Genomic DNA, 26,512 nt, shown 5'->3' on the forward strand with positions numbered 1-26,512 from the left:
TATAATGCGTGAATTATTTAACACGTTAAAATCATCACGCATTGAAAACAATTCACTTTTAGATTGTTTTGTCGTTTTATGCAATTGAATTAATAGCAACTTTGATGAAAAGTGCAAATTAGTCCCTCAACTTTTGTTAGCTTTTTTTTAAATAGCTTTCCTTTAATTGCAATTCAGGTCCCTCCTCTTTATATAAATTTTAATTGCCCATCTCGACGAACCGTTTAAGTCGGTTGTAATTCAACAAAAGCGCGAAATGTGCGAAAGATGGGGTTGGGAGATGCCACCCGTTTAATTTAAGTTTTTTTCCCAATATTTAATTGTTTTTTATTTTGCTATGTAATTTATTTTTTAATTTTAATGAAATTTATAATTTAGTGTTTTATTGTTAATTTCTAATTTAAAAAATAAAACTAAAAAGTTGTGAGTGATGGAATTTCATCACTAGTGATAACCACCGCCACTAAAAAAGGCTTGTGAGTGATAGAATAGTGGTTGATGACATGACAGAACTTGATTGGATATTTGTGAGTGATGAAATTCTATCACTAAAATAGTATGTTTAGCATGTACCAACATGGTATTTTATTGCTCGTGGAAGTTGGGTTTATTATATGTTTAACGTGTGTATTATCTTTGTTTTACAAGTGTGATTATTTTAAACATAGAAACATTTGCATAAGACCACACGGTGTGGGCGTGAAGAAAAGATGGCGCGGGGCTTCCCCAACGCTGGCACATCGCCCCAAATGGCATGGAGATGGTGGTGTGGGTTGCTTCATGGGTGTGGGGGAGGGAAGATGATGAGGTGGCTAGTTTTGATTGGGTTTACTTATTGTTTTTTTTAAACATAAATTATATAAAAATGTGATTGCCACGTATCTCTCTACGCCCCTCCCACCCCGCATTTTTTAAGGCTTGAAGGGGAAATCTGTTTATACTGACGTGGCTGCTCGTGACACTTAATGCTCCTCCACACCAAATAGTCTAAAGTGTAGAGACAATTTTGTTACAACCAATTTATACCGGTAAAAGAATAAGGTGCATCTTTGTAATTTTTATACAACTAGAAATGTATAGTCTTTTTTTTATATATCTACATGTTTGTAAATGGTTATTTTGTACTCTAAATAACAAGGAATAAATAAATGAAATTTATACTTGTTACCAGTTGATGAGTAGGTTAACTTATATATAAATGGTAAGTTTTATAAACTAGGGGGAAGTTCATTTGAGAAGAAAAAGAATAAAGGGTACAATTGTAAAACATTAAATAGTTTTTCTCTCATCTCATTTATTATTATTTTTGACTAATTAATTAGTCATAAAGAGTATCATCCTACACACTAAAATTTTTGCCTAGATACATCAAAATTTATCCTACACGTTTTTGAAATTTATCCTACACATACTGAAATTTATCCTACACAACTCGTAATTCATCCTACACACCTCATAATTTATCCTACAATTTAAATTAATTTTTTTCTTCTTTAAAAATATATATATTTTTTTAATTAAATTACAAAATTAATTTAGTGAGCTATTAAAAAGGAAGACTAAGAATTAGTGATCTATTTTACCAATATACCCTTACACCCATATATTAAATACAAAAATTAAATGAAGTAAAATGAAACATTATTATTGGTTGAAGTTTGTTCTTTTTTATTCTTACAAAAAAATTCTTCTCATTTGAACCCTACACTTATAAACTAATTACCATAACAAGCAAGTTTAAAATTTCTCTATCCAACTTTCATAAATATCTTTGTGAAATAATTGCATTTGGTGTGATAAATCAATGCATGACAATCCCGCTCTATAAATAGTGTGTTTAACTCTTGTATATGCAAATATCAAGTGAAAACTTTTAATTATTGATTTATTTCCCATGTCTATCAAACAAGAGGGAGTAATTCGTCCCATTGCCAATTTTCCTCCTAGTGTTTGGGGGGATCAATTTCTCAACTATGATAAGGTACACAAACTATTATTAGAACTAAATAAAAACAATGATAATGTTTCTTTAACAATAAATTTGAACTGTGAATAATGTTTGAATGTAGCAAACTACAAAGCAAGTAGAGGTTGAGCAAAGAGTCAAAGATTTGAAGGAAGATGTGAGAAAAGATATAGGCCGTTCAAAAAAAAAAAAAAAAAAAAAAAAAAAAAAGATATAGTGTCATTTTTAGATGTTCAAACGGAACATACGAATTTGTTAAAACTCATTGATGCAATCCAACGTCTAGGTGTATCTTATCTTTTTGAAGAAGAGATTGATCACGCAATCCAACGAATTTATGACGCGTATGGAGACGACTGGAATGGTGGGAGCCCTTCTCTTTGGTTTCGAATCTTACGACAACAAGGCTTCTATGTATCATGTGGTGAGTAAGCATGAATTCGAATTGTATTAAGTATAAAAAAGAAGCTAATGAATTAATGATCATCTTTGATATGAATTGAAACAGACATCTTTAATGAATATAAAGATGAAAACGGGTCATTTAAAGAATCGTTAACTAGTGATGTCCAAGGCTTACTTGAGTTGTATGAAGCGACATACTTAAGCGTGCACGGTGAAGTTATACTAGACGATGCTCTTGTTTTTACAAAAACCCATCTTAACAAAATAGTAAAGGATCTTATGGTGAGCAACTCTACGTTGTCTACACATATACAAGAGGCACTAAAGCAACCAATACGAAAAAGGTTGCCAAGACTAGAGGCTTTACGTTACATTCCTTTCTATGAGCAACAAGATATTTATAACAAGTCTTTACTTGAGCTAGCCAAGTTAGATTTCAACTTGCTTCAGTCATTGCATAGGGAGGAGCTTAGCCAACTTTCCAGGTATACATGTAGACAGACTCCCCCAACACATCTTTCGATCAATTTCCTTTTAGTGAATACATACATATATGTATATAGGGAAAGTGTAAAATACAATATTGTTTAACGTACGAGCGTACGCTGTGAAATTACGTACGTTTATAATCCAAACCTAACCACGCATGTTGAAAAAACACAATTACGCATGTTATAATTATGTAATGAAGCAGGTTATATAAATCTAGTAATAATGTGTTTTGCTAATCACGCATATTATAATTATATAATGAAGCATGTTACATAAATCATGTGTGATTATGTCTTTTCAACATGCATGATTAGGGTTTTGAGTTTTACAACGTGCGTAATTTCACAGCGTACGCTCGTACGTTAAGGAATATTGTACATTAACCGGTCTCTCTCTCTCTATATATATACACACTTGAATTATTACCGAAGATTTGAAAAAAGGAAATCGAAAAAAACACATATATAGATTTGTGCACACATTATCATGTGTGCTAATTTATTGTAGGTGGTGGAAACGTCTTGATGTCCCGAACAATATACCTTATACAAGAGATAGATTAGTTGAATGTTACTTTTGGGCACTTGGTCTATACTTTGAGCCAAAATATACACATGCTAGAATTTTCTTAGCAAAAGTAACGTCGATAGCAACGATTCTTGACGACACTTATGATGTTTATGGTACATACGAAGAACTTAAGATCTTTACTGAAGCGATTCAAAGGTAAATGCGTGCACTATAGATCTATATTATGTGTATAAAAGCATTAAGTTCGAATGCTGGAACTAATCAAGGAAGTCACTTGCTAGGTGGTCAATAACATGCATAGATATGCTTCCGGAATACATGAAACAAACATACCAAACACTCATGGATACGTATAAAGAAATGGAAGAAATCATGGAGGGGGAGGCATACCGTCTTAACTATGCCATCGAATCTGTTAGTTTCAATGTGTGTCATTTGTCATCACGCGTACTATTTTAGCACTAAAAGGCTTTTGGTACATATTGTTGTCACATGTAGATGAAAGAGTTTATTAGAAGCTTTATGGTGGAAGCCAAATGGGCTTATGAGGAGTATGTCCCAACAATAGAGGAGCACATGTCAATTTCAATAGTGAGTAGTGGATGTTATATGCTTATAGCAACATGTTTTGTTGGCATGGGTGATATGGTGACAGACGAGACGCTGAAATGGGTTCTCACACATCCTCCTCTTGTAAAAGCTTCAGGTGTAATTGGTAGACTCATGGATGATCTTTGCTCCCGAAAGGTTAAATCATAGAACTTTCGTATTCACTACGTACTAACCAATTTGTTTGTAGTCGGTGGCAAATCCATGAATTTTTGGTAAGGTGCAAAAATTGAGTGAAGACAGATTTGAAAGGGCTAGCTAGATTTGGGTTGGGTTAGAAAGATAATTTAATTTTTATTAAATGCTTCTGCCTTCTAGCTCTAAGACCATGTGTAGTGGTGATCAACTATAATGCCCCCACCATGGGGCGTTTTGCGCCATGTGGCGTCCTAGTCAGCATGGGGGCATTATAGAAAAAGTGGTGTAGTGGTATAACGCCCCATAATGCCCCATTCAATCATTTTACAATCATTTCACAATTATCTTTTTTTTAATTTAAAACATAAAATAACATTCATTAATTTAAAAAAAATTACATTACTTGAAAAAAAAAATTAAAAAAAACCGAAACTGAAAAAAAAAAAGCTGAAAATAAAAAAAAAAACAGAAAAATAACTGAAAAAAATAAAAAAAAACATTAAAAATTAATATCATCTAGAGTCCATATTTTTCTTTAATTTTTTGGCGACGCATTTGCGCAAGGATCAACGCATCGCCTTGTAGGTGGTCGATAGGTTTGGACAAAAACTCGATGTCCTTTTCCATTTGCCTCGCCTCTTGCATCTCGTTAAATTTTTTTGTTTCGGCCATTCGTTCCTTCATAATTTCATAACGTTGGTGGCCGAGATCTCGAATGTCTTGGAGACGACGGTTCATCTCCTCGAAATCATCCTTTAACTCGAGATCGGAAGACGACTCGAGCGTTTTTTTCCCGGCTCCCTTTCTTCTACCGGCGGGTCGGGCCAACTCTTCTTGAATGCCCTCGTCCACCGCCTCGTTTAAATCAACATTGCGGGCATCCGATGTCGGAGTTGACGGGTCAACGGAGGATGATGTTTTTGACCTTTTAGCCCGACGTCTACTACTAGACGTCATTGGGTTAACTACCGCCCACTTTGGACTTTTTCGAAGTAGCTCCCAACACTTGTAGTAGGCGAAAGGGCCTTTTGTCCTGTCGAACTCCTCCAAACTCCTCGTTAAAACCCCCACGTCACCTTCACCACTCGGGCGATTATCGTAGTTACGTTGGAAGACTTCTTGAAACGCATGACACTTGTTGTTTATGTCGGTCCATTTGCTAGAAATCGAGTCTTTGTCCCGATGTTCGCCTTGACCCCACGTGCTAAAGAAGAGTGCACGAACCCTATCCCAAAAAACCGGACCCGTTTGAAAGTTTGCTACAAAAAAAAAAATAATAAGTTGTTTGTTAAAAAATAAAATAACAAAGTAAGTAAAATAATATTTATATAAAATATTTACCCGTCTCTTCGTCCTCCGAAATGTCGACATACGCCCGAGTCAACGTGTATTCCTCTTCCTTCGTCCACTTGATTATATTTTTTGTACGCCTCGGTGCGTCCTTATCCTTTTTCTTATGCGACCTTTTGCCGCGTTTCGATGTTTCTTGCACCGGTTCGGGTTGCGTCTCCGGTACGACTTCCACATCGGGTTCGGCTTCGGGTTGTGACGGTTGAGACCCGCCGGCTTGACCATAGCCGAAAGTTGGAGGAACAAACGGAGGGGCGCCACTTAAGTAAGCCGCGTAAGTTAAAAAGCTCGGGTCCATGTCTTGAAGGTTGAATGGCGTTTGCGGTTGGGTTGTGTTCGGGTTTGCGGGTCTAGCGGGGACACCAAAAGGAGGGCGGAAAGGATGCATGGTGGTATAAAAATAAGAAGAAAGTGGGTTTTTTTTATAAAAGTGGGAAGAAAGTGGGAGAGTTTGTGAAGTTTTGTATAAAAAATGGTGTGAATGTGAGTTAAATATATATAGTGGGAATTATTTAAAATAAAAAAAAAAATTAAAGAAAGTTACCGTTGAAGGCAACGGTCGAAAGATGTGGCCCCCACCGATTTTCAGCGTTATTTTTAAAACGCCGCTGCAATTTTTTTTCGAAAATAACGCCTCATAACGCCCCCTGTAATGGGGGGTGGGGCGTTATAGGGCGTTTTCGGGCAAAAATTTTTACAAAAAACGCCCCATTACGCATGGTCTAATAGAAAACTGATTTACTTAAACAAAAAATTTAAAATGAATAATAATTAACATAAACAAGAAAAAATAATTAAACTTGAATAATCCAAGTTTAGAAATATAAATAAAACGTTCAAACAGAACAAATATAATGAAGTTGGTAGGGATGCGAAAATCTATATATATTCTAAAGTTTAGTTATATGTTCTATTTTAAAACCAAAATTTATGGTTGTTTTAAATGCATCATCCTATAAAAATCCTATTAATTGCATTTAATTTATATTAAATAAATAAGAGATAAGATAAAAAATAAAATAAAATAATTATATATCAATAATCATTAAAATTAATATCATCAATAACACATTATACTAAATAATATATTATAGATAAAGGTAGATTAGTTTAAAGTTAACTTTGATCTTAATTTGTTTTAATAATTGGTTTAAAGATAATTATTCCAAACTTATGATTATTCTATAAAATGATCTTTGACAAGGTAACCATAAATTTAAATTTCGAAGTAACTAATATATTAAAAGTAGCTCAAATATAATTAGTAATAAAAACACAACAATATATTTTCAAAGAAAACATATAATAAAAAAATAGGTAAAGGGATCCAAATGATATCAAATATTAAGAACTTATCCATGATATTAGTATCAGAATTTAATAGATTAAGATAAAATTTAAACCGAAAGATCATAAGTATCATAAAAATATCATTAAATTAAAGTTAAAAAGTAAAGAAAAGAATTATTATTATAATATTAAAATAATAAAAATATATAAAAAACTATATATATTATTAAAATATTAAAATTACTATTTGTACCGATACCAAACAAGACCGTACCGGTATTTTCGATACCAGTACCGGTTGACACCAAGCTTATCCCACACCGTGATACTAAAAAATCATTAAATTAAAGTTAAACAGTAAAAAAAAGGAATTATTATAATATTAAAATAATAAAAGTATTAAAATAACTATATATATATATATATATATATATATATATATATATATATATATATTCTAATATATTATTAACAAGATTTTGGCTAAATTAATTAGATTATTATAAATAATAATAATAATTTACAAATAAAACAACACAATTTGCAACAAAGCAATGCATGAAACACCATATTAACATATAGTACAGTACATTAATGCTAGAACCTAATCTATACTATATTATAAAGCATTTCATAAGGATACCAACCAAATTTAAGTAATTACAATCTTTTATACTTATGGTACAATAACTTAATGATGTTAGTAAGGGGTGAAATGGTCTTTCTACATTAATATTAAAAAATAAAAAAAATAATTATCTATATCTATATCTATCTATCTATATCTATACTATATTATAAAGCATTTCATAAGGATACCAACCAAATTTAAGTAATTACAATCTTTTATACTTATGGTACAACAACTTAATGATGTTAGTAAGGGGTGAAATGGTCTTTCTACATTAATATTAAAAAATAAAAAAAATAATTAAATGAGAATATAATCACAATTAATTATAATAATACAATAATAAGTTCGGTTCTTAAATGCAATTAATAAACGAAACCTATTGGGATAAACCGCAAAAGCACTCCAAAGGTCCAATTTCAATGAATATGTAATAAATTTGACCGATTAAGGAATCTCCTATCATTGCTATAAATTCACCATTTCACTCAACATCAACTCCTTTGTCTACTATTGTGCGAGTTAGAGTCGAAAAGAAAGAGATAAGAAAGAGATAAGTTGATATGAAATTTATTTATCTTGGTGGAAAGGTGTGTTCTTTTATACCCATTTCAACATTTATTCGAAAAAACTTTGGTTTGTTTCTTAAAATATTCAAATGGGATAACAGTTTTCTTTTACATAATCTATGAGTTTATATTGATGTTTTATTATGTTTTTGGTGATTTAGTGGTTTTTTTTTTCAAATTATGATTTTATATTACATATAAAGTATACACACAGGTTATTGGATACAAAAAGACAGACACTTCATACTTCATCAAGGTACCCTTGCATGACTATAGTATCTGGAACCATTTACCAATGTATTGTTTAATTGTTCATAAATTTATAGTCTTTTTCCTTTTTGCAGCTTCATGTATATGGAGGTGTAAAAGGGTGGGTACGAGAAAAGTTATTCATTTGGAGATAGACATTTATTTGGCCTATTGGTATTTCCTTTTTTAATTTCTACTTTACTATTTTTTTAAACATCTGATGCTTTTGTGTGATTTAATTGATACTATATATTAGCAATATAGATGCAGAGGAAATATTTGAGGAGGTATTGTTTGACAGGATTGGGCAGCAAACTTTAAGGGCTCGGATGTTTTCAACCCGCGCAAAAGATTTAAATTGATTGCGTTTATCTATACTATCGTATAAAGCATTTCACAAGGGTTCCAACCAAATTTAAATAATTGCAACATATTATGCTTATAGTACAACAACTCAATGAAGTTAGTAAAGGGAATTAGTCTTTCTACATGAGTATAAATTGATAAATACAATTAAATTGATAACTTTATAAATTAAGTATTGTTAAATACTTGATAAAGAATTAAATCATTTGACTTAGTTGAACATCATCACCTTCCTCATATTTACATTGCTTTTTCATTTCAAGTTCTCCGTAACCGATTACTTGATTGAATTTTATAATTAAGTCATTATTATTCGGTTTAGTAATTGCTAAACATCATACAAATAAGGTTACAACCTTTTTTGCAATTTTATCAGATAGTTGATGAACATCATATGAAATAAAAATAAAAATAATAATAATTAAATATAAAAAAACTTAATCAACGTTATTATGAATTTAATTATAACTATAAATGGTTTTAAAACTTAAAAGATGCTAACCAATTAGAAACGAAAATTACTAAAAGGTAATTTCATGGGGTATTATTATCTATAATACCTAATAATTGCAACAATAATGATTAAATAATGAACTTAATTACAGATGGTTTAAAACTCAAAAGAATGCTTTTTGCATCTTACCTCAAGTCTCATGGAATAAGGTTCAAATGATAACCATTGCATAATTAGGAACCACTTTTTAGCCCTTGGATCGTATTTTGATGGTTGAGACCTTTAAGTGCAATATCTATATCTCTAAGATGAAGATAATGTATGGTAATGAAGATTTGGAGCAGCAAGAGGTAAAAACAACCCGAATTTTTCCTTTTATAAATTCGATTCGATTCGTGAGTGTTAGTGTGTGTGTTTATATTGATTAGGGTTTCATCAAATGAAATGTGAGGGTTTCCAATCGGTGTTTATACAAATAATATAGAACCCAATTTTTATGTATGTGTATGTAGTGTGTAGTATGGGGTCTTGCTTACCTCATTCAAGGAATAACAATGAAAGACAGGGGTCATTGATTTCGAAAAACTCCGCCCCTTTGTTCGCCTTCTTCCTGATTTTAAGTTACGGTGAGTCAATTTCCTTTTTTCTGATTCTAATCGATTAAGAACTATACGTGATTAACCAACGAATTGTGGTAGATTTTATGTTTCTATTGCAGTATTTGGATTGAATTGACTGTTGCAATTTAATAATCGTCAGTTATAGTTCGTTTTTTGAATATAGAGAAACACTGACTTATTTAAGGTGCTTGATTTGGGTGAATAGTAGCAATATAAACTGCTATTGTAATTTGGTGTGATATTCAATTCAATATCAGCAACCTAATCAAATTTTTCCCTAAACATAGAGTAAATGTGTTCACCAGCAAGGTAATAATATGTACTAATTTTCAATTATAAGAGACTTCTAATAAGGAAATATAGCTATTAGGTTATGTCAAGGTAAGCATAGTTTATAAAGAATATGTTGCAGAATAAAGTTAATACAACATTTTAGAAATAAATAATAAACTGCTTTCCTATCTATAAAAGGGAACAAAACCTGCAATTCGACTTTTAGATGTCAAAACTGAATTTATATGTATATGTGTATGTAGTATAATATATATATTTAACATCTATTTTACACCATCTAAAACAATGAAAAAGAAAAAATAAAAATAAAAAAATTTGAAAACTGTGACGTCTTTTGAAGAGGGTTGAGAAACCACACGTCCATAGAATTGAAGTTTTGTGAGACCACATGTGGTGGGGCGCAAACCTCTCTCAAAGCGTCTTAAAAACGCGGGGGAACACTGTACCCTCGGGCGTTTTGGGCCTTTTTTTGACTGGTAGTGCTACCACAAAGCGCCGAACGAGGAGTGGACTTTGGTCAAAATAACCATGGTCAAACGGCTAACTTTAAAAAAAACCGTTTTTTGTTTTAAAAATCTATACTATATTCGCACTTTCGTACCGTGTCACGCACTATCTATATCAGTCGTCATTCCAGGAAAAAACAATAACTATTATGCATGCCGTGCATCGCACGGGTGTTCCCCCTAGTGATAATTAATATCTAGTTAAGCTTTCCATCCAATAAATTACTTATACCAAAGAAAATATAAGCTTTTTGTTCGTCGTAAGGGGTTAGCCCCCGTTCTATAAGACTATATGTAGTCATAACCCCCTTTACTCAAACATAATCTCATAACCCTTCTTCAATTATGCGTGTAGTGGATAATCACGTACGCTACGTACGCGATGTGAAATCGCATGTTATAAAATAGCATGGATGAAATCGCATGTGATAATTTTGATGAAATCGCATGTTGGTTTTTTTGTAACAATTTCGCATGTGGTATTTTTGATGAAATCGCATGTTAAAAAACCAACATGCGAAATTGTTACAAAAAACCAACATGCGATTTCAATGTGGGATGAAAATCTGACGGCTGAGATGATCGCGTACGTAATGTAGGATAAGGGCTCTTGTACGTTAACCTAACAATATGTATGTATATATATGTGTGTGAGAGAAACCAAAACAATAACCCCGCCATCACCATCAGGACCAACCCATAACCCCCCCATAACGCCAAGGGGGCGGTGTTCTGGACACTATGGGGATTTATACATTAAGACCAAAATGCTAGTTAGTTCTTGCTCCTTTTTAACTACTAGCTGTGCAGGAAGAGAAAGAAAGAAAGAATGCGGCATCTACTATTGATAGTTACATGAAGCAATATAATGTCACAGAGGAGTATGTCCACAACATATTCAAAAATCAACTTGAAGACGCATGGAAAGATTTCACCCAAGAAACCTTCATGTGCAAAAATGTTCCAATGCCTCTAAAAATTTGTGTAGTCAACTTGGGGCGGATAGCTGATGCTTTATATAGAAGTAAAGATACTTTCACGCTTGTGGGAGAAGAACTAATAAGTCATATCAAATCTTTGCTTATTCATAGTATCAACATATGATGATAGCGGTCTATTTGTCTTCTTGAGCGATAATGGTTTTGTTTTTGCAATGTAAATAAAGAATCACATCTGGTACTCTAGTGGTGTATCAGTGATCTAAGTTTGCCGTTAAAAAATAAATAAATAATCACATCTCAAGTTATTTGGTCATTGATTATTGTTTAACTTATAAGTTACTAGCTTACAACCCCGTATATTACACGGGTTGAATGACGAAAAATGTAAATTATAAACTTGTATATAATCCTTATTAATGAAATGACTTATTTAGATAAATTAGTAAAATAAAAGAATAGTTATATTTTCGTTTCTTGTACATGTGATTTGATACTTTATTAGTAACTAGGTTAGAACCCCGTGTATTACACGGGTTGAATAAATGTAATTTTATATACTAAATAAAAAAAACAATGTATTTTTAAAAACCTCATTTATTACCCGTGTTGAGTAAATATAATTTTATGTATTAAATAATAAAAAGTTATATATTTAAGAATCTCGTTTATTGTGTGGGTTGAATAAATGTAATTTTATATACCAAACAATAAAAAATTATATTTAAAAAAAAAACCCTATATATTCACGGGTGGAAGAAATGTAATTTTTAATATTAAATAATAAAAAAGTTATATTTAAAAAAAACTCTGTGTGTTATTATTTTTTAAATTAGGTTAATTCTTTTTAAAATTTTTTGTTTGATTAATAAGTTGTTTAATATAAGTTCTCATAGTTAACAATAACCAAACTATAAATTAGCAACTTTTTGTTGTTTTAATAGTTGTAACATATGTATTGGGTGTTTTCCAAAAAAAAATGTTTTTTTAACTTTTAACCCAAAGGTTTTTATTTTCTCATTTTAGAACCCTTTGACTTGTTAGTTTTAACCCAAAGCTTTTCAAATTTTCAATTTAACCCCAACACTTTCTTTTTTTCAACTTTGTCCCTTATAATAAATAACATTAATTGAAACAATTCTTTTTTAGTTTAGATAAGACTTTACGATTTGAAGTTAAGTTTATGCCAATAATTTAGAGTTGATAAGATTTATATTAATTTAATTAATATTTAATAATTTAAATTAAATAATAATTAGCTACAATTAAGGATGCTCTAGAATAATGACAAGTGTCCCTTTATTGGTTTCTTTTATTATATAGTATAGATTATTGTTTATATCCAAATAATATATTTTATCTTAACAAATATATATGGTCAGAGTAAAATGAAAACTTCTACAAGTTGTGAGAACTTAGAGAACTCAACCTTACAAAAGGTTTTTTGAATTTTTACAGAGGGTGTGAATGAGCGGTTAAATACTCAAGGTGTTAAACCTTTTGATTTTAGATTCAAGTGGTTAAAACCACTAAAACATAGGGACTCAAAAAGTAATTTACTATTAATTAAATTTGAAATTATATGTTTGATCTCTAACTATATTAAATAATATTATACTTATTATATTATTTGATACATTTATATTTGTTATAGATAATTGTTAATTAAATTTGAATTTAGACGTTTATCTCTAACTCTATTAATTAATATTATATTATATTTTATGTATAAAATTAATATGTAATACTATTATAAAAAGGAAGGAGGCACCAGAGAGTGACACGTGTACAAAAAGATTTTCATTTATTAGTATAGGAAGATTACTAAATATGTTGATTACGTTAATTAATGTGCATCATCACTACTTTTAGTGACAGACGTATCTATCAGAAATCATGCGGTAAGAGTGGGAGTTGTCGGTAAGCAATGGGTGATACATGTTCCGTCGGAAACATAGTATGGGTAAAGAGTTCCCAGACGAAGAGAAATAAAATACTTAAAATGAACTTCTTAGAAAAATTGACTTACCTCTAAGGGTGGAGGTTAATGTTGGCCCGGGGTGTCCTGACTCCCACCGATTTTCACTTGTAGTGTTAATTTTAACGAAAATTTTCGAGGATTTTTTATTTGTAAGATATTGGAATTTTAAGATTGCGACCCCCACCGATTTGGATTTTGATAATCTGGCCCCTACCGATTTGGATTTTGATAGTCCGGCCCTCACCGAGTTTACTTTCAAACTATGCCAGTGCTTACCTCCACAACGATACGCACCCATCCTTTATGTTGGATGCATGAAATACCCCCTAGAAATTTCAAACTTTATAAATACGAACTATGTAACTTCATTTTTTATTAAAATTTGAAATTCCGGTATCAACATATATAATAATAATTTTAATGTATATTTGATAATATTAGATGATGAGAATAATGATTATAGGAAATTGGTAGATTAATCTACATTTTTTTTTGGAAATAAGAGTTAGTGGCTATTTGGTAACCTATCGTCAAGTGTTGAGAGCCAGTAATAGCATGGCCGTCCCTAGAATGCTGAAAAAAATTTGGGCTTCAGACAAGACAAATAAATTGGCCTCTTCCTATAATATTAACTTATTAATCATATATTAAAAAACCACAATACGACGATAATCGTTATAAAATAAAGAAAACAAAAGTTGTGTAGCAAATTGATCGGACTTACTTACTTAAGCGAATCATGAGGCTCTCTTAACGCTCCCACCAGCCCCAATGGATTATATTTTTTAATGCGGGTTTAAATTTTGGGCTTTTTAAATGGAGATATGGGTAAATATATAAATAAATAGGTTTTTTTGGGCTTAATTGTAAAATTATTATAACTTTGAAACTTAATTTATTAATAATTGCTTATAAGATTAGAGAAAAAAGAACTCTAGAAAGTTTAGATTTGACTATATTGAATCCCAAAGCAAACAAATTAATAAAAGAATAGGAATGGATGAAGTGGATTTACAGAAATTGAATGAAAGAGAAATTGAATGAAAGACTTTAAGCAATGTTTTAAAAACCGGTAAATACCGGTCGATTATACCGGTATTACCGTTTCTAGATGTAAATTCGGTACGAAACACCCCGGTAAATAAGTGAAACGGCGTAAGGTTTGTACCGGCGGTAAAATCCGGTATACCGGTTTGAAACGTAATACCGGTACCGGCCCAGGGTTATTTTAGTTTGGGTTGTTACTTATTTTTATTATATATGTTAGTTATCTTACATAATTTTTATATATTACGATTATTCGTAACTAAAAGTTCTTATTTAATATTGTATGAAACGAAAATAGTCATCCTCTTGTTGATGAGGATGGCGATAATAGTGAATTTCATCTTTTATGCGATCGTGAACTTGATGTATTCAACACTCAAATGGCTTAAACATATCGTACACTTTCATTTAAAAGAGCTTGTTGGAAAATTGAATGATTTTCGATTATCTTTTGGATAATTTGTTATTATGGATTTACTTTTGATCATTTTTAATATGTAATCATGCATTTTTGGATTAACTTTTGAGTTGATTTTGTAATTTATGAAATTATAGAGTTAGATAGTCAACCCGGTTGAACCGCTCGGTACAACTTGATTCAACAGGTTGAACCATTTTTTAGCCTAATCCGGTTTGATTTAAAAACCGGTTTTTAAAACATTGGGCTTTAAGTTAAAGCCTTTAACCACTTTAGGCCAAATAACATTGAATAGAGTAGATTTAAAAGAAATTGAATTGATTAAAAAGACGATTGAAGGGGGACTCGAACCTACACCAAGAAAGTAGGAATGCAAGTCTCTAACCCATAGGCAAAATCACATTTTATGATATGTTTTTCGATATATGTATATTGATATTTAAAAGAATTTCGGGCCCTTTGGAGATTTGGACCTCGGGTTGTCGCCCGACTTGGCCGAACCTGAGAAAGAGGCATGGTAGTTGGTGGTGGTGAGTCGAGGAGGTGGTGCGTTAGTGGCCGCATGAGGATTATGAACACAAATGAAGGGACAAAAAGGTAAAATATTTATTCAACATTCTTATGAAACTTAATGAGTAAGAGGTTTGTAGCTAATTCAAATACATCATTCTATTAAACCAAAGACACTTAATGTTGACCGAGTTGGAAGTAGGCTGTTAACAGAATCATTAAGAAAAACAAAATTTTATAGGAGATTTATTTATCTGAATTTAATTGAATTTATCTCACCGTGTTTCTGTTTCCTCCCCTCCATTACCTTTGGGCTTGTTTGTCCCAGCTCACTCGCAGATCTTGGCCCAACGATTTTAATAATCTGCCTGGGCCCAATAAGATGAACAAATACACTCAAACTCAAATATATAAATACTAGGTTAGAATCCCGTCTATTACACGAGGTTGAATAAATGTAATTTTATATATTAAATAATAATTATATCTTTATGAACCTTGTATATTGTACGGGTTAAATAAATGTAATTTTATATATCAAATAATAAAAAAGTTATATCTTTAAAAACCATTTGTATTACACAGATTAAATAAATGTAATTTTGTATACTAAATACTAAAAACGTCGTATCTTAAAAAAAACCGTGTATAATCGGGTTGAATAAATTTACCAAATAATAAAAAAAAATTACATCCTTAAAAACCTCGTATATTACACGTGTTGAATAGATATAAAAAAGAGTTATATCTTTAAGAACCATGTGTATTACATAGATTAAATAAATGTATTTTTGTATATTAAATACTAAAAGCGTCGTATCTTTAAAAAACCCGTGTATAGTCGGGTTGAAAAATCTACCAAATAATAAAAAAAATATTATATCCTAAATAAATGTAATTTTGTATATTAAAAACTAAAATCGTCGTATCTTTAAAAAACCCGTGTATCGTCGGGTTGAAAAATCTACCAAATAATAAAAAAAAATTATATCCTTAAAAACCTCGCGTTTTACTCGAGTTGAATAAACATAATTTTGCATACCAAGTAATAAAAAAGGTTATGTTTTTAATAAATCAGGATAACATTTAATATTAATTTATTATTTATATATTTAATATAAGATAAGTAGATAAGAGAGGTATTTGTTTTAAAAGTATATTAAATTAACAATTTAGATTTGAGGATAATATTTTATTAAAGTATGATAAGATTTAATATTAATTTATTATTTATTTATTTAGATAAATATAAATTTGAGGATACCTTCAATGAATGACACGTGTCCAAAAGTTGGTTTCTTTTATTATAGTAGTTAGATTAGATTAGATTGTTTATTATCGCATCTAACTTCTAATAAACGATTTTAACTAATTTTACGTGGCACTCTCATTTTCAAGCTCATAATTTTACTTATATCCGTATTATAATTATTTATTATAAATTCTCTTAGTTTTAATACTAGGTTAGAACCCCGTGTACTACACGGGTTGAATAAATGTAATTTTATATATTAAATAATAAAAAGTTATATTTTTATTAAACGCGTATATTGTACGGTTAAACAAATGTAATTTTATATATCAAATAATAAAAAAAGTTATATCTTTAAAAACCATGTGTATTATACAGATAAAATAAATGTAATTTTGTATACTAAATACTGAAAACGTCGTATCTTTAAAAAACCCGTGTATAATCGGGTTGAATAAATCTACCAAATGATAAAAAAATTATATCCTTAAAAATCCCGTATATTACACGTGTTGAATAGGTCTAAAAAGAGTAATATCTTTAAAAACCATGTGTATTACACATATTAAATAAATGTAATTTTGTATATTAAATATTAAAAACGTCGTATTTTTAAAAAACCTGTGTATAGTCGGGTTGAAAAATCTACCAAATAATAAAAAAAATTATATCCTTAAAGACTCCGTGTATTACACGTGTTGAATAAATTTAATTTTACATAGCAAATGATAAAAGGGTTATATCTTTAAAAATTTCGTGTATTACACGGGTTACATAAATGTAACTTTGTATAGTAAATAATAAAAAAAGTTAAATTTTTAAAAACCCCGCGTTTTACACGAGTTGAATAAATATAATTTTGTATACCAAATAATAAAAAAGTTCTATTTTTAATAAATTAGGATAACATTTAATATTAAATCTATTATTTATATATTTAATATAAGATAAGTAGGAAAGGGAGATATTTGTTTTAAAAATATATTAAATTAACAATTTAGATTTAAGGGTAATATTTTATTAAAGTATGATAAGATTTAATATTAATTTATTATTTATTTATTTTGTTAATACAAGATAAGTATATATTTGAGAATATCTTCAATGAATGACACGTGTCCAAAAGTTAATTTTTTTTATTATAGTAGATAGAAGATAGATTATACACACACATCAATTAATTTTCACCCTAAAAAATAGTCAAACTTCCTAATATTTTTAAAATATATATTATAATAAATATGCTATATAAAAATACAAATAATATTATAATTTTTAATATTTCATCTCCGCATAGATCTTGTAAACAAAAAAAACGATTAAATTTATCACATTGGAAATTTAAATAATATTATTATTTATGAAACAATTGATATACATTCCCATCAACAATACACGTATTCAACTATGTAATAAAATTATAAAATTATTACAATTATGGACCGTATTACATATTTGAATAAGCTTATAGTTTACATACTCAACCATGATAAAATTCATGAATTATGAATATGTATATGATTATAATATTATTGCTATTTTTAACAGTGTGATAAGATTATATAGAAGTTTATGATTTACATTTTTTTTGATATTTACGTGTGTAATACACGGGTTTGTAAGCTAGTATATTTATAAAGAATATTTAGCCAGACGATTTTAATCATCCACCCATTGGTATTTGTGCCAGGTAACATAGAGTCGACTCCTTTAGCTCGCCAACTAAGATTCAACTCTCTTTTCTGTGTTGGCTAAGATAAAACCGACTCTTTTAGCTTACATGCTAAAATATAATGAACACTTTACATGTGTAATTTAAATGTGTGTGGTGTGAGCCTTATTGTACTTATTGGGTTTAATGCCGAATCTATAGCTGCCATATCTGCCGGCCCGCTCACTTATTTATTTCTATTTAGTTCTTTTTATATTATTTGTTTTAGAAAGTGACAAATTCAATGCGTATTTTCCTTATACACATAGTCAATTTTCCTATTATCATGGTTTTCCCGTAAGCTAATGTGGTGAAGCATATTGGTGATGTAGCAAGGTCAACAACTTCAAGTTAATTCTAATGGATTGGATGAAAAAATATGAGTTGGGCTGGTAACTAAATTATGTTGAGTTCAAGATAGCGAGCTTGGCCGAGTTTGATTAAATATGTATTAACTATGATGCTGTTAAGTATCAAATATAGTAGAGGGGGTCATTTGTAATATAAAATATATTAAATATGGTATAAAAATATTGGATTGTTACACTAGAGCACATGAAATGTAAACGCTAAAACATAAAATTCTTCGTGGTTTTTTGAAAGGTGTGAATTATTCGCGAATGTCGGGAGGTCTAGCATACGTTGTTTTAACCGGGTCCGTGCTAGAGAGCCCCCTCGCATAATAGATCCACAATTTAAACCTCTCAATGGGAAATCCCTATCACCCAGACTCAAACTTAAGACCCGGAGGGGAAAATTCACCCGAACCCACCATATGTGAAACTTAAATACTCATGGCCACCAGTAGAGCACTAGTGATGGTTATATACTCCTAATAATAAGTCTACTATTATTTTTTCTTTTAATCATTTTCATTTGATTTTGGCCGTCAAATGTTATTTAAATTAAAGTCCAATTATAAATGAAAAGTAAACAAGATAATTGGTCAATTTAGATCGATTATGTGTATAATCAAAGTACTTAATAATTATTCTTCTAGTTTTTTAATGTTATCTTCTGTGAGAGTTGGTAGACTTCCTATTAGAATATACAATACTCCCATTTCATAACTTGTAAGTTCCGAAATAGGTCAAAAGCGATTGATAAATTTATGGTTTATTAAGATGTTTTGCTTCGGAAGGGCTGAATTCTTGAATTTGGGTATGAGATTAGAGAGATAAATACAAACGGGATTCATAAATTTCTTCTATTAATTTTTGTGAATGAATAAACTTGATTATAGGGACTTAATATATAAGGACTAAACATCCTAGACTAATACGATTTATATTTCTTCTCTTACTCAAATACTAAACAATACTTATCTAAATAAAACTAACACTGATAGAAAATTTAAATAATAATTAAATAACTTTAATTATTATTTTACACATTTAGTCCTACGACTTAAGACCTTCTCTAGACCGCCTCTTGAAATCGTCCATACCTTCATCAGGGGCAGACCTACCCACTTGGGTGGGTGGGCGGCCGCACCCCTTGAGAAAAAAGGATTTAGGGTTGACTTTCGCGCAAAATCTCGACCGCACCCCTTGGAAATTTTCAACTGCCCCCTTTAGAAAAAAAGCTTATGAATTAAAAAAAATGTAAACATTGATTTTTATTAAAATATAACCTAGTGTATAAAGTTATTCTTTAATCACTTTACTTAACAATTTAACCCAATAACTTTCACTTAACAATTTAGCCATTAGCCCACTAAACATTCCATTGTAACCCAAGCCCAATTAACCTAATCCAATTAAATTTGAACTTAAATAAAATAACCCAATCCAACCACCTCTTCCAATTCTTTCTCCCACTCTCCCTCTTCTAATCGCGCAGCAACCAACGCACGAAAGCAATCAACAGGCAAAACAGCAGCGACTGCATTCTCGTCGGAAAAGTTTGGGGACACCCCACCACCTGGAATACAAAATTTAACGAGGTACCTTCGTTTTTTATATGGTTTTTAGGAGAGATAGAGTTATAGAGATGTTAAAAGGGTTTGAAATTTTGTGTTTTGATGAATTTGTTTTTGCTGTTCTAGACTTTAGTAGCATGATTTTGTTGTTTTGTTGTTTTTTTGTTGTTCTAGACTTTACTAGGGCTTGAAAATTAAAATTGAAAATTATGGATCAATTTATATGTGATAGAAACCATGAGTATGGAAGTTTTGGTGAGATTTCTCATGAGAAACCATTAGAAAAGTAACTTTAGATGATATTTTATATAGATTTCAAAAATGAAAACCTGTAGGGCACAATTTTAAAAATGTTTATAGTAACGTTAGACGTGTTTTTGATGGTTATATAAATTTTAGTTTTATATTATTTTGTTTTACATGACCCGACCCAATATGAACCGATTTTTTTATATATTACCAGGGGCATACAATCTTTAAAAATATTTTCCACCCCTATAGAAAAATTTCAGGATCAACTACTAACCTTCATAGTCAATCACACAGAAATCATAAGATTTTTTTATGAGACATTCAAGAATGACACTAAACACCCGTCTGTCCATACACCACCAAAAAAACACACACATATATATAGGGTAATTATAGGAATATTTCTTATATTAGTTAAGAAAACTAAGAAACTTAAATGAATGAATATCCTTTTGACACGTGTTACATCTTTTTGCAGATGTGTTACGTGTAACAACCAGAGGCTGTCACGTGTTATCTAACAATTTTTACTTTTTCAGAAAAAATTGAAAGTCTACAAAAGTTGTTACACGTGACATGTGACAGCCTCTAGTTGTTACATGTAACACAGTCTACAAAAAAATATAACACGTGACAAAAAGGAGGTCCATTCATTTGGTTTCTTTGTTTTCTTGATTAATATGGTAATAGTTAAAACACTTCTAGGAGGCACTTTACTACGTTAGGCAAAACAAACAAAGTTAAAATACTTCTTATCAATAATGATTTATGAAGAAGGAGTGGGGATAAAAACATCACCGTCAATGAACGTGTAAGTCAACTTTTAGTAATGATGTATGTGATTAATTTTCTAAAAGACATGCGCCAAAGGCAAAATAATATACAAAACAAAATTATCTATTATAATGAAGTATTAGTTTCAACTTTCAGTTAATTTTATATATGTTTTTAAAAAGTCAAAGTCACCCAAATTTATAAAGTAGTAGCAATAGACTTTTTTTCTTTTATTCTTATAAGTTTTTTTCGCATTCTAACTTTCTCTTTACACACAAACATATATCGACTTAAATGAAGACTACACAAAAATTAGAACTATGTAAACCATGAAAATTAAGCATTAGTTTGGTTTTTTTTTAATAGTAAATAGTATAGTTAAAAGCTTATAAACCACCTATTAAGATGTAAATCACGCCCATGACTTTACAGTCTAGTGACATTTTAGGGGTGTAATAAAGTTTTGGGACCAAAAGGTCTTGGGTTCGATTCCCACAAAAGGGGGTTTTTCTCATATTTATTGGGTTTCCCCTTGAATTACTGTATAGGCATTATGCCTAATGGGGATGGATATGATCGGGTGGTTCTGCTCGTAGCACGATGATACTCTAGTGGTCCGTCAGTAATCCAAATTTGTCGTTAAAAAAAAGATGTAAATCACAAATTAAGACTTTGTAGTTTGTATTTACCCTTATGTTTAAACTTAAGATAGATAAGACATTTGATTAAATTGTAATAAACACTCATCAAGACCAATGTCAACTGAAAACCTGTAAGCGAATTTTTTCCCAATTGTTGTTTTGGCAGCCTAAAGAACGGTTCCTCGTTTGGGGTTGAAAGGTGTTTGATGACTTTCTTTCTTACTAAAAAAAATTAAGGATAATTACTTTTGACCTGTTTGATAAATATTTTTTTTTAACTACACCCTTTTGTAAAGTTATACATGAGTTTATAGTTAAGTTTGTGATTTTCAAGGTTTTTTTTTTTCACTAAAACTACACCAATAGTTGTCTAAGAATTAACCTAATTACCCAAAGTATATAATTATTTAAATTAAAACCAAAGTATATGAAATTTACGTGAAACCGAAGGAAAATGAGATTAAAAACGCTAAGAAAAAGTATTATTTCTTGTTTTCTCTATTTTGTATAACGTTTAACTTTCTTGTTACACCGTGTTTTACATAAGTATTATTTCTTGTGTTCTCTATTTTGTATAACGTTTAACTTTCAACCTTCTGGGGTAGCCCAGTTGGCCAGTCCCACCCAGGCCTTTTCTTGAGGTCACCGGTTCGACTCCTGGCAATGCCCTATTGGGGTGTTGGGGCTCTTCACCGTGGGTACTCACCGCCAGGCAACATTGGGACGTTGTTAGCTTGCGGAGTTGCAATACTCCGGCGGATGGGAGGTCCGTGCAACTACCCCCCCCCCCCCTATAACGTTTAACTTTCTTGTTACACCGTGTTTTACATTACCAACATATGTACATACTCTAAATTTACAACATTTGTGTAATAGAGGCGACATCATGCTTTAAAGGTTTTAAAAAAATGAATTTTCACTTTTAACTCAAAACTCTTTGTTTATTTACTTATAACACCAAAACTTTTTTTTTTTTTGCAAGTTAACCTCACAACTTTTGTACTTTCAACTTTGTTCCTCTATAATTTTCATCTTACGCAAAGTTTTCATTTTACGTTCCGTTCTAATTTTGCGAGTTAACACGGCGCAACGCGTATGTGGTTCAACGTTTTACGTCGTCTATTTTTTCCCGTTTGACGGGTTCGTCGCAACGCGCCGGTCCTAGATCAACTCAATATTCTTTTCTATGTTTTATGTTTTGGTCTAAATTATTCGCATTAGCACGCCGCAAAATCAGTGTTCGTGGCCCCACCGCAACGCGGCGATTGCTTAATACTAGTTTAAGTAAAATAATGTTTTCTACATGTTTCTATTTAAAAAAAAGTCTTATGGTATTTTCTTATATACTATATACCCCATCACTTTCCAGCCTCAGACCCTTTATATAACAAACCACCTTCCCATTCCACCCTCAATTTATCTCATTATCTTGATAGCGAAAACCTCTCAATGGCAAAAGGAGGAAAGCTAACAAAGATCAAGTCTGTGCTAAAAAAATGGCGTTCGTTTAGCAACGGCGAGCCAGTTGGTCTCACCAAAGACCGCGTAACCACTTCTGATCATGAAGATGACTACAACAACGTAGGACATAATTCTCATGCTGTCTATGTTGGCAAGTCAAGGCGTCGCTACCTTATAAGCTCAGAAGTGGCGCAACATCCGTTGTTCCAGGAGCTTGTGGAACGGTCTGGTGTTGGTGATTCTGGTGTCACGATTGAGTGCGAGGTTGTGTTGTTTGAACATTTATTGTGGATGATTGAAAGTGTTGATCCTCAACCTGATGCTTTACATGAGCTTGTGGATTTTTACGCTTGCTCGTGAAGTTTTTTCGTTTAATTCTTGTGTTTTGTTCTTGAATTCATGTTCTACCACTTATTTTCTTTCTTGGATAACAAGCAATCCAATAACTATTTTTTTTTTTCATCTTGTTTGAGTCAATATGTTCAGTCCAGATTATAATTGTGTGGCTCTCACGTTTCTGGCTTGATTCCATAAAAATACCAAGTGCTATTGGTTTTGGTGGTACATTCAGAATATATATATATATATATATAGAGAGAGAGAGAGAGAGAGAGAGAGGGAGAAAGGTTAACATACTTCACGTAGGAGACAATGGTAACCGTTGGATCAGGGGTATAATCACGCATGGAACATATAATCACGCATGGGACCACATAATCATGCATGGGATCCAAAATCACGCACGTTATTTTCGTCAAAAAAATAATTACGCATGTTATATATTTCGTGAAGTACGTTAATGTACGTTAAGGCATGAAGTACGTTAAGGCGTGAAGTACATTATACTTTCTCTCTCTCTATATATATATATGCAATGTATACTAGTGTCACAAAATCTATTTTTTGGTGGTAGATTCAGAATATATATGCAATGTGTTAACTTGATACAATCGTAATGGACGGAATCAAAGGAGGGTCACGAGGGATCATTGACCCTTTAATATTTAGGTTTTTTTATTTTATATATAAAAGCAAAGTTGGTTTCTTTTTATTTTTTTTTCGTTAGAAAATGCATGCAGTTTCAAAAAAAAAAAAAAAAAAAAAAAAAAAACCACGAGTTAGACCCTACTCGAAAAATAAGGGAACCCTTGACCCTATATATTAACTAAGAATTTTGGTTCCGCTAATGTATGAGACAACTCGATCTAGTCAATGAAAGGGTTTCAACAGAGTTAACAGAACCAACCAGACGTACCTAATCGATAAATGGGACCAATGGCGTAATTAAAGGAGATTCAAGAGGGACCATTGACCCTCTGATCAACAAATTTTTAATTTTGTATATAGCAACCGAAGTTTTTCTTTTTTTTTTTAGAAAACAATTAAGTTAAACCTTTTAGTTGTAGTTAGTAAAAGAAAGAACCTTTGATCAACTCAACTAAGAAGTTTTAGTTTCGGCACTGCATGGGACAACTCAGGTCAATGGAAGGGTTTCGACAAAGCACGATCATCTTCCGCTATATTGCGTTTTCATATTTATTTTGTTGCAATATTTTGATTAAAATTAGACATGATATTTTAATTTTATTGAACATGCCAAAAAAGGTTGCGGCTTTTATAGAAAACAAATGATCATGAAACATATATTATTATCATCTACCTAAAATGTATTTGTGACTATATATCGTTTAGCGAAAGATATCTTAGTATATGATGTGTGTGTTGGTGTCATTATCACATACCGTTTGATTGAATGCGACCAAAATGAAAAGGAGTTTGGAGAATTGATAATAAAGAGAAAGTTAATTAAATAAATTGTGAATGATTGGATTGGTTGGTGCTTTTTGTTTAATTAATCCACTTCTATGTACCAAACAGTAGAAGCAGACCCCTTCTTTCTCTTCTGTTACCTTTTATATTATTATTGTTAATTGTTAATCTATCTATTTATTTAAAGAATTATGAAACCAGCATGGAAGAAACCAAAGTTAAATTATATAATGAAGAAACGCGTTTACGTACATCTGTGATTTCTTATAAAATTGTAGTTTTGCTTCTAAAATTAGTTGGAAACCAAAGCTAGTTGGACGTACGATGAGATATGTCAAGCTAGTTGTTGTACATGTTTCGAATTGATTTAAAATATCAGCGGCGGACCTAAGAATTTTTTTATGGGGTGCGAACAAAATTTAAAGATTTTAGGCACCTAACTATATAAAAAAATTGATTCATAGCAGGTTGGATTGGGTCGGGTCATGTAAAACAAGTAAACATAAACAAACGACGTTTCAGAGCGGATCAGATCAGATCAGGTCGGGTTTGGTCAATTTTAATTTTCAAACAATCAAACCTTATTTCCTAACTTTCTATCACATTAACAGACAAAGTTTGAAGTAAAACAGTAAACACATCATAAGTATGTAAAATAACAACAAAAAACCATCAAAATTTAAACCATCCTTACTTCTATATCTCATAATAATTAAAAAAAAAAAACTTATCTAAAACATTGCTTGGTCTTTAATTAGAAGAATCCGACGGAAAAAAGTGGTTCAACCCTTTTCCTCTTGAGAAATTGCGTCATAACTTCCATACTCATGGTTCTTATTACATATAAATCTCTCCTGATGAAACAATGGTTAACCGGGCAGGGTTAACTCACTGGTCTCGTCAAGAAGGGTTAATCCCTTCCTCTCGAGGATCGCTGGCTGGATCACCGGTGGGTAGATCTCCTGCACAAGGAAACAAACCGTGACTCGTAACAAGGAGGATGGGGGTGGGGGGTGCTCCTTGTTACCACTCTCCGGCGTAAGAATCAGTAATCTGCTTGGGAAGCAAAGTATGATAGTAGTAGTAGTGAGAGAGTTGTGAAGAGATACCTCAAACCTGGTTTGGGGTTGGTATTTGTAGCCGAGGAGTGAAGGAGGAGGATGATGGACGGACTGACGACGTGCTGCACCTTTGCAGGTGTGTCAGGCTTGTCGGTTGTGGATGTTACACCACGTCAGTCCGTTGCTTACGTAGCCCTGACAGGTGACTGCCATTGGTGCCACTTGCACTGTGGTGTCAGTCCCACTTGTTGAGCGTATAGGATGCGGTGCGAGCCGCATCGCTGCCTGCGGTAACATCTGATGTT

General features: G+C 31.4%; 3 protein-coding genes and 1 long non-coding RNA gene across 4 annotated transcripts; 3 read left to right on the plus strand and 1 right to left on the minus strand.

Annotated features, from left to right (window-relative positions):
- The first annotated feature begins 1,894 nt into the window (after positions 1-1,894).
- Positions 1,895-11,706, plus strand: LOC110937991 (beta-caryophyllene synthase). The gene is made up of 8 exons (XM_022180457.2): positions 1,895-1,981; positions 2,070-2,142; positions 2,184-2,390; positions 2,475-2,856; positions 3,371-3,589; positions 3,676-3,808; positions 3,893-4,141; positions 11,281-11,706. Exons 1-8 carry the CDS (start codon positions 1,895-1,897, stop codon positions 11,572-11,574), a joined length of 1,644 nt encoding a protein of 547 aa, XP_022036149.1. The 3' UTR covers positions 11,575-11,706.
- Positions 4,516-6,215, minus strand: LOC118491220 (glutathione S-transferase T3-like). Its single transcript, XM_035988808.1, has 2 exons — positions 5,483-6,215; positions 4,516-5,400 (listed from the first exon to the last, which is right to left on the minus strand). The coding sequence occupies exons 1-2, from the start codon at positions 5,877-5,879 to the stop codon at positions 4,658-4,660; spliced, it is 1,140 nt and encodes a 379-aa protein (XP_035844701.1). The 5' UTR covers positions 5,880-6,215; the 3' UTR covers positions 4,516-4,657.
- On the plus strand, positions 8,354-8,720 carry LOC110937992. The gene is made up of 2 exons (XR_002591144.2): positions 8,354-8,404; positions 8,495-8,720. It is a non-coding gene; the product is annotated as an uncharacterized LOC110937992 (long non-coding RNA).
- An 11,651-nt stretch (positions 11,707-23,357) lies between the features above and the next one.
- LOC110935302 (auxin-responsive protein SAUR78) lies at positions 23,358-23,940 on the plus strand. Its single transcript, XM_022177738.2, has one exon. The coding sequence runs from the start codon at positions 23,365-23,367 to the stop codon at positions 23,734-23,736; it is 372 nt and encodes a 123-aa protein (XP_022033430.1). The 5' UTR covers positions 23,358-23,364; the 3' UTR covers positions 23,737-23,940.
- The last annotated feature ends 2,572 nt before the right edge of the window (positions 23,941-26,512 follow it).

The sequence above is a fragment of the Helianthus annuus genome, chromosome 4 (assembly GCF_002127325.2).
Source record: "Helianthus annuus cultivar XRQ/B chromosome 4, HanXRQr2.0-SUNRISE, whole genome shotgun sequence".
NCBI lineage: Eukaryota > Viridiplantae > Streptophyta > Magnoliopsida > Asterales > Asteraceae > Helianthus > Helianthus annuus.

Excerpts from the sequence above, each read along its gene's own strand:
- LOC110937991 (XM_022180457.2), top strand. The coding sequence starts at position 1,895 with ATGTCTATCAAACAAGAGGGAGTAATTCGTCCCATTGCCAATTTTCCT. Across the intron at positions 1,982-2,069 it reads AATTTCTCAACTATGATAAG|CAAACTACAAAGCAAGTAGA; the intron begins GTACACAAACTA and ends GTTTGAATGTAG. Across the intron at positions 4,142-11,280 it reads ATGATCTTTGCTCCCGAAAG|GAAGAGAAAGAAAGAAAGAA; the intron begins GTTAAATCATAG and ends CTAGCTGTGCAG.
- LOC110935302 (XM_022177738.2), top strand. The coding sequence starts at position 23,365 with ATGGCAAAAGGAGGAAAGCTAACAAAGATCAAGTCTGTGCTAAAAAAA.
- LOC118491220 (XM_035988808.1), bottom strand. The coding sequence starts at position 5,879 with ATGCATCCTTTCCGCCCTCCTTTTGGTGTCCCCGCTAGACCCGCAAAC. Across the intron at positions 5,401-5,482 it reads TTCGGAGGACGAAGAGACGG|CAAACTTTCAAACGGGTCCG; the intron begins GTAAATATTTTA and ends TTTTTTTTGTAG.